This window comes from Salmo salar, chromosome 17, assembly GCF_965601325.2.
Source record: "Salmo salar chromosome 17, fSalSal1, whole genome shotgun sequence".
NCBI classification, from domain to species: domain Eukaryota; kingdom Metazoa; phylum Chordata; class Actinopteri; order Salmoniformes; family Salmonidae; genus Salmo; species Salmo salar.
Window position 1 is genome coordinate 45,172,616 of NC_138307.1, and position 15,434 is coordinate 45,188,049.

The window sequence follows — 15,434 nt, forward strand, 5'->3', positions numbered from 1 at the left end:
TGACTATGAGGTTAGAGTACAGACTGTCCGCTTTAATTGGATGATATTTTAATCCATATCAAGTCAACCGTTTAGAAATTACAGCACTTTTTGTACATAGTCCCCCCATTTTAGGGCACCAAAAGTATTGGGATAAATTCGCTTATGCGTATTAAAGTAGTCAAGCACTTAGTATTTGGTCCCATATTCCTAGCACTCAATGATTACATCAAGCTTGTGACTCTACAAACTTGTTGGATGCATTTGCTGTTTGTTTTGGTTGTTTTCAGATTATATTGTGCCCAATAGAAATGAATGGTAAATAATGTATTTTAGGAAGGTAGAAAGAAAGTAATTTGAACAAAAACATTTAGTAAACTGGCGATTCGTAACATTTGAATCGATTTTCTGACCGATGCTGTCACGACTTCCGCCGGAGTCGGTCCCTCTCCTTGTTCGAGCGGCGTTCAGCGGTCGACGTCACCGGCCTTCTAGCCACCGCCGATCCACTTTTCATTTTCCATTTGTTTTGTCTTTGTTTTCTACACACCTGGTTTCAATTCCCTCATTACATGTTCATTATTTAACCCTCTAGTTTCCCCCATGTTTGTGTGCGTGTGTCACAACGTCCACAGAAGGTGGCGCCACTCCCCGGTCGGGCGGCGCTCGGCGGTCGTCGTCACTGGCCTACTAGCTGCCACCGATCCATGTTTCATGTGTTTGTTAGTTATGTCTGTTTTGTGCGCACCTGTTTCGTGTTTGTAATTAGTGGGAGGGTATTTAGTTTGTCAGTTTCTTGTTTGGGGTTGTGCGGGATTGTTTCGTGTCTGCTGTTGTAGGTTGGGGAATTTATTCCTGTCATTTTTATATCTTAACGTTTAGGCGTTAGGGTTGCTGGGCTGTGTCCCGAATTATTTTAGAAGACTATGTTAGTCTTCCTTTATTGGAATTTTCCCTGCCTTTTCGGCTTGATATTTTGGACTGTTTTTTCCCTTTATTAAAATACTACGTGTTTCACGTACCTGAGTCTCCTGACCCTGACTTCACCCCTTCCTGCAGAACTATCTTATGACAGCGTGTTTGTTTTATCGTGAAGGCTGTATCTGACGGCTGGTATATTGTTGCCGGGTTTTGTGATTATGCCCGTTTATTTTGTGGTACCGGAATTTTTCCCGCACCTAAGTATTGTGTGTATACTGGTGTTATCTTTTATTAAATACCTTGTCCCCGCATCTCAGCTCTCCTGCGCCTGACTCCTTTCACCAGTTACCCACAGCCTTGACAGATGCATGCTACATTTGGATCAGTTTGGGGTCCTATTTATATCCTAATTTCTGAGTGCAATGTTTACAGTAGGCAAAAAGCATCAACCATGGCTGTTATTACACCCCGTACAAGTTGGTGGTGGTAACGACAATTTGTATTGCTTTTTTATTGTGCTGTAACTAAAGCTAAAAGATATTCTAACATTTTACCCAGCTAGCAACGATGTCATATTGAATGACTGCCCAGAATCGGCCCATTCTGTCTGCCAGAAATAAGTCGATCCTGCAGGTGTATCGCCAGTGTCCCCTCAGAAGTGTCCTGATGCAAATTCATATTATCCCTCAACCCCCGATAGTTGTAAACTAACAACCTGAATCAATTAATAAGTAGACATTTAGTCATTGCTCAGAATTATATTTTATACCAAAAAACAAAACAAGAAAAAACAGGAACGATATTATTACAATACATACAACAAAAACCTTTGTAGGGAGTAGGGAACATAGCCCTGAGCCACACATCCACCACAGCAGTGTCCCCTTATGCACACACATACAATAAAAATCAAACATAAACTACAGCCTCAAATCACAGCAATTCATACAACAAATCACAGGGTAGAGAGCAAAGCCCCATCTACAACAGCACACATATTCACTCAGAGAGAAGCCACATGTTACGCCCTGAAAATGGGGGTTGTAAGTAAGCATTTCACTATAAGGTCTACACCTGTTGTATTCGGCGCACGTGACAAATCAACTTTGATTTGAATTGATTTGATTGGTCACAGCTCTGAGATGGACTGGACTAAAGGAGAGAGGAAATGTGAATAGTTTGGACTTTAGCGAGAAGCAAATGCCGAACTACACACACTGCTGGTTATAACACTGTAATAACTCACTCAGAGAAGAGTCGCAGGTCTGAGCAATGAGACTGGAGAGGAATGGTATTCTGACTGAAATGACACTCACCCTCATACTGTAGGTAGGCCGTAAAAGTAACAGTAATTACCTGTTGATGAGAAGCTCACAGAACTTGTAGTGGCCCTTGTCTGCAGCAATGGTGCACACGGTGTCTTGGGAGGTTTCGACAGGTGGCGTCAGCGCTCTTGTCCAGCAGCACATGCCCCATCTCAGCATAGCCACCTGACACAGCCTCCATGAGAGGAGTTTGACCAGTCAGAGAGAACGTATGGGTCAGTGACATACTGCACCACACAGTCTAACACCAAACATCATTCCTAATGTATTTGACTCTAGCCCAGATAACATAACATGCCAGGTTCAGCCGATGACGGCTGCTCTCACCTTGACGCAGTGCTCCACATTGGCAGGCCAGGGTCAGTGCTGTGTTGTGTTTGGTCTCGATCTGAGTGTAGATGTCTGAGTCCATGTCCAGCAGCAGCTTGACCGCAGGGACGTGACCATTCATGGCAGCCATCAGAGGAGAGATACCCAGTGTACTTCTAGTCCAGAAAGGAAACAAATACACAGTGAGATAGGAACAGACAAGGAGAGTAGGAAACACTAGGGATGTAACGATTCTCGATAGGTATTGATCCCCGGTTCAAATGTTTAAGATTTGAATGCATCGGTCCCCAGGACCTCAAACTGATCCAAATGTTGCATGTTACGAATCGCTGGTTCAAATTACTTTCTTTGTACCTTCCTAAAATATTATTTACCATGAATTTCTATTGGGCACAACATTATCTGAAAAACAACCAAAACAAACAGCAAATGCATCCAACAAGTTTGCAGAGTCCAACCAAAAAGCACACGAATGAAACGAAGCAATATTATCGAAATCAAATACTTCGACGAGCACATGAACGCAGCATAACCAAATGGGAAGGTGGTAATTACTAGTTGTGAAGTGTAATAGCAATTTGGATGCATTCACACATGATTTGAACTCGTTGAAACGCCGATTGGCTAATGGCCAACAAGATGGTCAACCATAAACTACAAGTACAGCTATCAATCATGCTTGTAAAGAAAATACAGTGTGAAAAAAAAAACATATTAATAGATTGCTTTAATAAATCATGTTTAGTTGTTACACTTAACTGCCGAAAAATCTGTTATGGAGATAATTTCCTGATACTGATATCAGTATTGAGTGGCGCAGCGGTCTAAGGTACTGCATCTCAGTGCTAGAGGCGTCACTACAAACACTCTGGTTCGAATCCAGGCTGTATCACAACCGGCTGTGATTGGGAGTCCCATAGGGCGGCGCACAATTGGCCCGGGTTTGGCCGGTGTAGGCCGTCATTATAAATAAGAATTAGTTCTTAACCGACTTGCCTAGTTAAGTAAAAAAATAAATAAGAGGTCATAATGGGAGAAGTCGGAGCTCATGCCGCTTTTATTACAACTGGGAACACGGAAATCTCCGACATCTGACCTCAGTGTGTTCAATACAACTGGCAATTCGGAAAAATGTGTTTCGACTTGGAAAATTTGTTTTGAACGGTCATGCAACTCGGAATTCCAAGTCGGATACTCTGGGATCATCCTAGAGCCTGAATTCTCCGACCTCAATATCCCTGACGTCACGATTTGACGTCGTTTTTTCCCCGAATCCGAGTGGTCTTGAAAGCGCCACTAGTGAGGATGGATTTTTCCCCCACTTGGTTAAGAACGGAGTACAAAACTACAACTAATTTACCATAAATGTTGATGTACATATCTGGAGGCATATGATTTTGTATAGGGAGATAAGTAAAACCATGGTTCTAGTTTTATTGAAGCGGATGTGGAGGCGGAAGTGGAGGATTGGTACACGGTAGTGATATGGTCATTGCTAGCAAAAAAAGTGGATAGTATTTCAATATATACAATATTGGAAAGTCCCAAGAGTCGAGCAACATAGGCGTCTAATGAACAATCTTAGACGAAATGTTTATCCTGAAAAAAGATATATTGTTCCAGAACTGTGCGAGTAAACTAAAGAAAGACCATATGAAGTTTTTCACCAGCAACTAGCAAGCAGTCACAGCACCGTGTGGCTAGGCTAAATTAGCTAGGAAGTATCGTCGTTTTTAATGACAACGGCAGCTAGAAGTACTCGAGTGACACGAAGCAGGATAACTGTATGCATGGAAATGGTTTCAATTAGCTTGTCGTCTGGTTTATTGTGCAGCAAATAACGTCCATTGCTGCATCGGGAAGGTCGATTCTTAAACTCCACGGATCCCCCTGCCTGTTGTAGCGACGAGCTAGCTAAATTAACGTTTTCCTTCAAATGAATGGACGTCGGAGTGGACACGGTTTGATCAACAATGTGCGCGAATTGCTAGCTAACTGCTCTCGTTTCAATGTTGATGGTCATCAGCTACTCGTCGGGATGAAGAGGGTCGCACTCATTTAGGCTGGAAAACGACTCAAGAATGTCATAATTAGATTGGATAACCACTGATGCGCAACTTTAAATGGATGATATTGCGAAATCTGGATTAAATAATACAATATCCTGGCACATGAAGATGTCACAACCGATGGATATTCAAAAGTGAAATCGCAAATAATGTGGAAAATGTTTATTCGGTGAATATGCAGCTTAGAATAGTTATAAATGCATGTTTTTGGGGGCCGTTTTTATTTTGATGGGGGATCATATGTCCAGGGGAGCGATGGCGCTTTTGACTGATCTTGTCCTGCGCTTCAGGTAGTTCTGCAGTTTACGTTGCTGCACAGGACTGGTGGGGGTGGACGCCGCCCGGCTTGGCCCAGTAATTTCCTTAAAATGGAATAGGAATGGACATTTTATTTTTGATCTTTTACAGTTTTGTCTTTGAGACGTCAACTTAACAATATTGTCATGTCGCCCAGCTGTTGGCATATCAAGAAATTGTCTTCATTGAAATTATTTTTCTTCAGACTAAAACAATCATGAACATGAAGGAGAAGTTGCCGAAGCAACAATATGTGTGCTAATTGAAAGATGGCGCCTAATCATGGAATGATGTCACTCACAGATGTCAACATAATACATTTTTAACACAAGTACTATTGACTTTTTAAAGACAATTTAACAGTTGTGATTTCATCATGTCCGATTTTGCTGAATTCGTACCCCCTCCCGAGTGCCCAGTTTTTGAGCCGAGTTGGGAAGATTTTTCGGATCCACTAGGATTTATAAACAAGATTCGACCTATTGCAGAGAGAACTGGCATCTGCAAAATTCGACCGCCCGAGGTAACCTCACTGTTTCTGCTTTTGGAATATAACACATTGCTTCCATTTTAAGATTTACGCCTGCGTTGGTTTGTGCCCTTGTCATCTACTTATGGTATTTTCGGCCTAGCCCGACGCACATTTTTAGTTGGGTAAGGACATTTTACTCGTTGAATTTTTCACTTGTGGAGGTCAAATATGAGTCAAATTTCATGTTTGTTAATCATTTTATTTAAACAATGATTTTGTATGTTTATATTTTGCCAAACAGTTAAAGTAAAGTCGTCTTTAAAACAGCGGCCTCTATTCCAGACTCCCGTCTATGACTCTTTGTTTTCTTTTTTGATGCTTCCTGGACAGATCGCAACTTACATTCGGAATATCAAGTAACGTTACACGAATTAGATGATGTCTAGATACATTTTTTAACTATTAACAATTTGATATGAACTCCTAGGTGCTTTTCATTTGATGCCCTATATTTTCAAGTTTTTGTTACATCATGACTACAATATGAACAATATCCATGTATTTAGCTGTAAAGAGTAATATATATATTTTTTTTGGGGGGGGATAGGCCAACAGTAGCAGGACGTGAAATTAGAACCTTAATGCTCTACTTTTCATGTTTTTCATATTTGGCCTTGTGCAGATAAAATGTATGTCTAATATTGCCCTTTTTGTATTTTTCTCTTTTATTCTTATTTCCCACATGGAACATTTGAGTGATTAGGCTAACCCTCTTATATTTGGTCTATTTTGCACCAGCACTGAAACTTGACAGTTGCTTCTGGGAGGCTTTCTTTGATGCACTGTGCTCCAATATTATTTGTCTTTTGGGTATAAGTCTTTGACGCAATTAGACTACAGGGACTTAAATTATTTGTGTCATATCCAGTATTGTCGGATGGATTTAAACGTTTTTATATGTTTAGCGTGTTTTTTTTTAACATATAATTTCCTGGGTGATGCTTTCCCAATCTGTAATCCACACATCCCTATATTTATGTGAAAAGGGGATTTGAAGTGTTATGTAATGTTTATGTTGACAAGTGTTTTCTTGTTTTTTATTGTTGCTTTTACTTCCTCATTACTTCATTGTATGAAAATCTGAACCAAAGTTGTTAATTTGGTTTCAATTGTTCTCTTCTGTCTGTTAGGACTGGGCACCTCCTTTCGCCTGCGATGTTCGCAACTTCCGCTTCACTCCCAGAGTCCAGAGACTCAATGAATTGGAGGTAAGTATACTGTACCTAGTTACAACACTGTGAAGACTATAATCGAAATACAGTTAGGAGCCTGTTTGTAGTCATTATAAGGTATAGGCCTAAAATAGAGGTATTGCCTAAGTAAGGAGTCAATTCAGCTGAGTTTGTCAGTCATTCACTGATGTATGTTATTTAACCATATGTTATTATGTGTTTTAATAGATGTAGTAGCCTATGAATACACATGTTTTTTTGTGAGGAGGTTGCCTATATGTTGGTGTGGCTGGACAGTGCAGACCTTTTGTGCATTGACTGCAGCTGTTGTCACATTTTGGGGGCAGCACTCTTGAATACAATGACTGGGTTAACAGCGCTGGCTGAATGGGTGGTAGGCCTAGGCCTGCTTTAGGAAGGGTTTTTAGGGTCAGAAAAGTTGTAGCTTAGCCTACATTAAGTGTTTAAAGGATATTAGTCACTGGAATGTGTAGGCTTTGTCTTTACTTTGATTTCTCCTAGGCATCAGCACCCAAAGACACCTCTTTATACTCCTGTTTAGAGTGGAGCGTTCCAGATTTTTATTTGATTTGATTTTCATGTGTTTGTGTACCCTTTCCTCACCTCTCCCATTGCTTTCAGGCCCTCACTCGAGTCAAGCTCAACTTCCTGGATCAGATTGCCAAGTTCTGGGAGCTGCAGGGGTCCAGGCTGCGCTTCCCTCATGTGGAGAGGAAGATCCTTGATCTGTACCAGCTCAGCAAGGTCAGACCATTAACCTGAACAGTATACTGTTTTTATAAACATGCAGGGTGGTGTTTGTGTAAGTATAACTGAGGAGTAAGTAGTTTGTTTTGGATTTTGTTTTGGGACAACAAAGAGGTGCTAAGTGCTGGTGTACATTTGAATGTCTCCTTAGTTTTCTGAAAATATGCTTTTTGTGTATTAGTCAACCACAACCATCTTACTAAAAAAAATTGTATTTCAGATTGTCTCCTCCGAGGGAGGCTTTGAGACAGTGTGTAAGGAGAAGAGATGGTCCAAGGTGGCCAGCAGGATGGGTTTCCCCCCGGGGAAAGGTATGGGCTCTCTGCTGCGGTCCCACTTTGAGAGGATCCTCTACCCCTATGAGCTCTTCCAGTCTGGAGCAACGCTCACTGTAAGCACTTATTGGCCGACACATGCACACAATAACAACGTGCTAGTGGAATGGAACTAACCTTCCATGGAGTTGCATTATTTTCCAGAGAACACACAGAGCCTCGAGTTGATTATCCCTTTTATACCATGGCTATAATTTAACACCTTTGCTGCTAGAAATGTGTTCAACATCCAGTGGAATAGCTAGCAAGTTTACTCGATAGCTACAGTAGTTTCCTTTGCTAACCAAACAGACTTGCTAGGTTAGCTAACCAAACCATCAGTCCTAGCTTGCCATTATGAAAATCAAATTCAACAATGCCAATAATGTTTTTCATTTGAATTTTGCTTTCAAAAGCAGCTCAAACATAGAACATGTAAGAATGAACTATAGCCATTGAATGCTACCGTGCAGATATACTGTGTGTTATAGGGAATGATACAACGGGTGAGCCTAATGCTGATTGGTTAAATGCGCATTCCAGCCAGTGTCTGTTCCACAAGTTTGCATCAGCTAAATCTATGATGTTAAAATGCCTATTTACTCTGTTCCGTCTGACTGCGCAATCCACTTTCTCATCAGCCCAGCCAGGCAAATTATAAACTTGATCTCCACTATAAAAAGCATCTAGACATTCTCACATTTATTTTAGACTAACATTTAGTTTTCAACAGCGAAGCTTAGTATAAACCTTGCTGTCTGTCTCTCAGACATTTGCGATATTGTTTCAATATTCAAATTAGATCTCCAGCTGTCCCTTAGTAATGAACGTGTAGGGGTCGGGAGTCAGGACGAAACAGAGGCAGGCAGCGTTTCTCAGTCAGTTAAAATCATGAATCAGCTGGCATCATTTTTAGGGATATATACAAAGAAATGTCAATTGAAAAAAGGTAAAACAAAGTGCAGCTAGTTTGCGGTCTTTACAGCTTCAGTGTTTGAAGTGATTGTGTTACTGTGTTGGCTTGCTCAACAGTGTGCTGACGAGAGCACAGTTTATATGCCAGGTGAAATCGCACCTCATTGTTTGACGTGACTAAGTTAGCAAGCACGGGATAAGAACTTTGCCAGCCAGTAAGGCAATGGAACGTTTAGAACGAACAGAAAGACTGAACGACTGGGTCGCGTCTCTAGCAACTGAACCAATAGAATGCACGACCAGCCGGCTTGGGTAGCAACCCTAGATTTGTGTCGGGACTATATCTTGTAGAATGATTAAATAGTATGAATAAATTAATCAAAATAAAGTTTTGAATGAAAATATGTCAGTCATTATTTGAATATGTAACCTATGTAACCTGTTGGAGAAAAGTGATAATGCCCTTGAAGCCGGTGTTTGGAGGATATATTGGCACGGTTTGCCTTCCCTCGGGCATAACACCCGTGCCAATATATCCTTCAAACACTGGCTTATCGGGCATTATCACTTAAATAATGCATGATCTAGAATGCCAATCAGAAATGTGTATTCAACAATGCCATGGTATAAATGTTACTACTCCCTGCTCTATTCAACCACTCCAAGAAGCTAGCAACCATCACCTTACATCTGCTACAGTAAAACCTACCATACCACCACCTTGTTGTGAAGTGGGTTTGTAGGTGTTCTCCTGCCTCTGTTGCTGTCTTTTACCTCTGCTCCCTACCTTCTCTGTCCCCCTCAGGGTATCCACCGTCTGTACGAGGAGGGAGATGATGGAGAGGAGCAGGATGAGGGCATGGGGGAAGAGGAGGATGAAGAGGACAGAGAGAGGGACAGCCTGAGTGACGGGACTCCGAACAAGGACTGCCCGCTCCCTGAGCGACGCTCTCGCCGCCTGAAGTCTGAGGTCGGTGATGAGGTGATAACCGGAGACTGTTTTAAAAATGTATTTAGCCTTGCGTGTTCTGTGTCTGCGCAAAGTGCCTATAACATCAAGAGAGATCTCTCTCTACTGGCAAATCTGCTCGTCACCCTGTGTCATGGGGTCACGTGGTTACTGTAAGGGCTTTAATTCAAATCAAATTGTATTTGTCACAAGTGCCGAATGCAACCGGTGTAAACCTTACAGTGAAATGCTTACTGACAAGCCCTTAACCAACAGTGCAGTTTTACAAAAAAAGTGTTAACAAAAATAACTGAAGTAAAAAATATTATAAATAATAATAATTAAGCATCAACCATAAAATAACAGTAGCGAGGCTATATACAGGACGTACCGGTACAGAGTCAATGTGCGGGGGCACCGGTTAGTCGAGGTAATATGTATATAAGGAATACCTAGGATAGGATAAAGTAATCCTTCTAACCCCCCCCCCCCCCCCCCCCCTTAAAAGATTTAGATGCACTATTGTACAGTGGTTGTTCCACTGTACAATTTGTAAGTCGCTCTGGATAAGAGCGTCTGCTAAATGACTTAAATGTAAATGTATATAATATGTAGGCAAAGTTTTAATTATTCCTTTTTAACAAAGCAAATTAGAGACCAAGTCTACCTAAATTCTTCCAGCATATTGATTGCGCTACGCGCATGCGCAAACCCTCGACCACTGCTACTCTAACTTCTGCGATGCATACAAAGCCCTCCCCCGCCATTTCCGACCACGACGCCATCTTGCTCATTCCGTCTTACAGGCAGAAACACAAACAGGAGGTAGAGTGGGGGGGAAAAAAGTATTTGATCCCCTGCTGATTTTGTACGTTTGCCCACTTACCATTAAAATTATAGACTGATCATTTCTTTGTAGGTTTATTTGAACAGTGAGAGACAGAATAACAACAAAAATATCCAGAAAAACACATGTCAAAAATGTTATAAAACGATTTGCATTTTAATGAGGGAAATAAGTATTTGACCCCTCTACAAAACATGACTTAGTACTTGGTGGCAAAACCCTTGTTGGCAATCACAGAGGTCAGACGTTTCTTGTAGTTGGCCACCAGGTTTGCACACATCTCAGGAGGGATTTTGTCCCACTCCTCTTTGCAGATCTTCTCCAAGTCATTAAGGTTTCGAGGCTGATGTTTGGCAACTTGAACCTTCAGCTCCCTCCACAGATTTTCTATGGGATTAAGGTCTGGAGACTGGCTAGGCCACTCCAGGGCCTTAATGTGCTTCTTCTTGAGCCACTCCTTTGTTGCCATGGCTGTGTGTTTTGGGTCATGCTGGAATGCCCATCCACGACCCATTTTTAATGCCCTGGCTGAGGGAAGGAGGTTTTCACCCAAGATTTGACGGTACATGGCCCCGTCCATGCGGTGAAGTTGTCCTGTCCCCTTAGCAGAAAACACCCCCAAAGCATAATGTTTCCACCTCCATGCTTGACGGTGGAGATGGTGTTCTTGGGGTCATAGGCAGCATTCCTCCTCCTCCAAACACGGCGAGTTGAGTTGATGCCAAAGAGCTCCATTTTGGTCTCATCTGACCACAACACTTTCACCAGTTGTCCTCTGAGTCATTCAGATGTTCATTGGCAAACTTTAGACGGGCATGTATATGTATTCTTGAGCAGGGGGACCTTGCGGGCGCTGCAGGATTTCAGTCCTTCACGGCGTAGTGCGTTACCAATTGTTTTCTTGGTGAGTATGGTCCCAGCTGCCTTGAGATCATTGGCAAGATCCTTCCGTGTAGTTCTGGGCTGATTCCTCACCGTTCTCATGATCATTGCAACTCCACGAGGTGAGATCTTGCATGGAGCCCCAGGCCGAGGGAGATTGACAGTTCTTTTGTGTTTCTTCCATCTGCGAATAATCGCACCAAATGTTGTCACCTTCTCACCAAGCTGCTTGGCGATGGTCTTGTAGCCCATTCCAGCCTTGTGTAGGTCTACAATCTTGTCCCTGACATCCTTGGAGAGCTCTTTGGTCTTGGCCATGGTGGAGAGTTTGGAATCTGATTGATTGATTGCTTCTGTCGACAGGTGTCTTTTTTTTACAGGTAACAAGCTGTGGTTAGGAGCACTCCCTTTAAGAGTGTGCTCCTAATCTCAGCTCGTTACCTGTATAAAAGACACCTGGGATCCATAAATCTTTCTGATTGAGAGGGGGTCAAATACTTATTTCCCTCATTAAAATGCAAATCAATTTATTACAATTTTGACATGCGTTTTTTTCTGGATTTTTTTGCTGTTATTCTGTCTCTCACTGTTCAAATAAACCAACCATTAAAATTATAGACTGATCATTTCTTTGTCAGTGGGCAAATGTACAAAATCAGCAGGGGATCAAATACTTTTTTCCCCCACTGTACCCGTGACAAGAACCATTCAACGCTAGTCCGACCAATCGGAAGCCACGCTTCAAGGTTGTTTTGATCACGTGGACTGGAATATGTTCCGATCAGCCTCAGAGGACAATATTGAGGACACCGCTGACTCGGTGTGCTTTTATAAATAAGTGCATTGGAGATGTCATACCCACTGTGACCATTAAATCCTACCCTAACCAGAAACCGTGGATGAATGGCGGCATTTGCGCAAAACTGAAAGCGCGATCCACCACATTTAACCATGGAAAGAGGTCTGGGAATATGTCTGACTATAAACAGTGTAGCTCTTCCCTCCGCAAGGCAATCGAACAAGCGAAATGCCAGTACAGGGACAAGGTGGAGTCGCAATTCAACGGCTCAGACACGAGACGTATGTGGCAGGGTCTGCAGGAAATCACGGACTACAAAAAGAAATCCAGCCACGCAACGGACACCGACGTGACGCTCCCAGACAAACTAAACACCTTTTCCCACTTTGAGGATAGTACAGCCCCCCCGCCCCTTCTCCTTATTCGTGGCTGACGTGAGTAAAACATTTAAACGTGTTAACCCTCACAAGGCTGCTGGCCCAGATGGCATCCCTAGCCGCGTCCTCAAAGCATGCGCAGACCAGCTGGCTGGTGAGTTTACGGACATACTCAATCCCTCCCTATCCCAGTCTGTTGTCCCCACATGATTCAAGATGGCTACCATTGTTCCTGTACCCAAGAAGGCAAAGGTAACTGAACTTAATGACTATCTCCCCGTAGCACTCACTTCTGTCATCATGAAGTTATTTTAATGGACAAAAATGAGCTTTTCTTTCAAAAACAAGGACATTTCTGAGTGACCCCTAACTTTTGAACGGTAGTGTATATACTGTATTTTATACCATCTATTGCACCTTGCCTATGCCGCTCGGCCATCACTCATCCATATACTTACATGTACATATTCTCATTCACCTCTTTAGATATGTGTGTATTTGGTGGTGGTTGGGGAATTGTTAGATATTACTGCACTGTCGGAACTAGAAGCGCAAGCATTTCGCCACACTCGCGTTATCTGCTAACCATGTGTATGTGACAAATAAAATTACCTATTTTTAATTTTTATTTGAAGTGACCATGCATGGTTAATAAACAGTATCTTTAACTTTTCCTCTTGTGGAATTCAGCACAACATATTTCTTATCACAAGTTCTGTAGGACATTAGGTTGGAGGTTGTCGTTTTTATATGCTACTAACTGAGATACTGATCTAATGTATGGACCCATATGCGTATGCACCCACGATGCTCAGAATGAAGGAAATCACATTTGTATTATGGCACGTCATATTAACAGAACATGGAAGTCGAGGATGCAACGATTGTGTGGTCCTTCAATCAAATCAAATTTTATTTGTCACATGCTCCGAATACAACAGGTGTAGACCTTACCATGACATTCTTACTTACAAGCCCTTAACCAACAATGCAGTTCAATAAATAGAGTTAAGAAAATATAGTAAAAGTAACAATAAAGAGGCTATATAAAGGGGCTACTGGTACCGAGTCAATGTGCGGGGGTACATGTAGGTAAGGGGTAAAGTGACTAAGCATACATAATAAACAGCGACTAGCAGCAGTGTAAAAACAAAGGGGAGAGTGTCAATGTAAATCTTTTGGGTGGCCATTTGGTTAATTGTTCAGCAGTCTTATGGCTTGGGGGTAGAAACTGTTTTTAAGGAGCTTTTTGATCCCAGACTTGGCGGTCTGTTACCACTTTTTGTGCGGTAGCAGAGAGAACAGTCTGACTTGGGTGACTGGAGTCTTAGACAATTGTTTTGGGCCTTCCTCTGACACCGCCTAGTATATAGGTCCTGGATGGTAGGAAGCTTGTCCCCAGCGATGTACTGGGTCGTACGCACTACCCTCTGTAGCGCCTTAGTCAGATGCTGTGCAGTTGCCATACCTGGCGGTGATGCAACTGGTCAGGATGTTCTCATTGGTGCAGCTGTAGAACCTTCTGATGATCTGGGGACCCATGCCATATCTTTTCAGTCTCCGGAGGGGGAAAAGGTGTTGTCGTGCCTCTTCACAACTGTCTTGTTTGGACAATGATAGTTTGTTGATGTGGACACCAAGGAACTTGTAACTCTTAACCCGCTCCACTACAGCCCCGTTAATGTAAGCCTGTTCGGCCAGCCTTTTCCTGTAGTCCACGATCAGCTCCTTTGTTTGCTCACATTGAGGGAGAGGTTGTTGTTGTCCTGGCACCACACTGCCAGGTCTCTGACCTCCTTCCAATAGGCTCATTGTTGTCAGTGATCAGGCCTCCCACTGTTGTCGTCAGCAAACGTAATGATGGTGTTGGAGTCGTGTTTGGCCACGCAGTTGTGGGTGAACAGGGAGTACAGGAGGGTACTAAGCACGCACCTCTGAGGGGGGGCCCCAGTGTTGAGGATCAGCATGGCATTTTTGTTGTTGCCTTCCCTTACCACCTAGGGGTGGCCGTCAGGAAGTCCAGGATCCAGTTGCGGGGGGAGGTGTTTAGTCCCAGGGTCCTTAGCTTAGTGATGAGCTTTGAACGCTGAGCTGTAGTCAATGAACAGCGTTCTCACATAGGTGTTCCTTTTGTCCAGGTGGGAAAGGTCAGTGTGGAGTCGGTCTAGGGTTTCTAGGATGATGGTGTTGTGATCCATGACCAGCCTTTCAAAGCACCTCATGGCTACCGACGATTGCTTCGGGGCAGTAATCATTTAGGCAGGTTTCCTTCGCTTCCTTGGGCATAGGGATTATGGTGGTCTGCTTGATACATGTAGGTATTGCAGACTCGGTCAGGGAGGGGTTGAACATTTCAGTGAAGACACTTGCCAGTTGGACTTCACATCCTGGTAATTCGTCTAGTCTCGCTGCTTTGTGAATGTTGACCTGTTTTTAAGGTCTTGCTCACATCGACAACCGAGAGCGTGATCACAGTCGCCCGGAACGGCTGGTGCTCTCATGCATGCTTCAGTGTTGCTTGCCTCGACGCGAGCATGAAAGGCATTTAGCTCGTCTGGTAGGCTCACGTCACTGGGCAGCTCGCGGCAGGCTTTCTTTTTGTAGTCTGTAATAGTTTTCAAGCCCTGCCACAACCGACGAGCGTCAGAGCCCGTATGGTGTTCTGATGTGCACTTTGAAGTTGTTAGAATAACTGTCCATATTTACTTTTCCTTAGCCAACAAGATGCGTAACGAATAGCAAAATTACTAGCTTCTGTCAAACTGATATCCCCTTAGTAGAAAAGTTTACCTATTCTATTGGTCAGCTTGTCGAGAAAGAAATGGCCTATCCAAACTGACTTTGGGGCAATAGAACCAGTAGGTCTAGGTTACATAGAAAACTTTCAAAAGCAATTAGTCTGATGCAACAGGTTAGAAAATGTAGCTTAATGTTGATAAACTATTTCTTCACATTACA

At 42.8% G+C, this 15,434-nt stretch overlaps 1 protein-coding gene across 7 annotated transcripts in view; it reads left to right on the top strand.

The window, feature by feature from the left end:
* Positions 1-3,824: 3,824 nt before the first annotated feature.
* The window catches only part of LOC106575952 (lysine-specific demethylase 5A), a 49,759-nt gene continuing 38,149 nt past the window's right edge, over positions 3,825-15,434 (top strand). For 3 of the 7 annotated variants that reach the window (XM_014152718.3, XM_014152722.3, XM_014152719.3), the window contains exons 1-5: positions 3,825-5,444; positions 6,584-6,661; positions 7,268-7,390; positions 7,614-7,784; positions 9,428-9,604. In XM_014152718.3, the coding sequence (XP_014008193.1) occupies positions 5,298-5,444; positions 6,584-6,661; positions 7,268-7,390; positions 7,614-7,784; positions 9,428-9,604 (696 nt within the window). In that variant the 5' untranslated portion in view covers positions 3,825-5,297. The remainder of the gene's footprint in view (positions 5,445-6,583; positions 6,662-7,267; positions 7,391-7,613; positions 7,785-9,427; positions 9,605-15,434) is intronic. The other 4 variants (XM_014152720.3, XM_014152721.3, XM_045699668.2 and 1 more) reach the window with 3 other exon arrangements.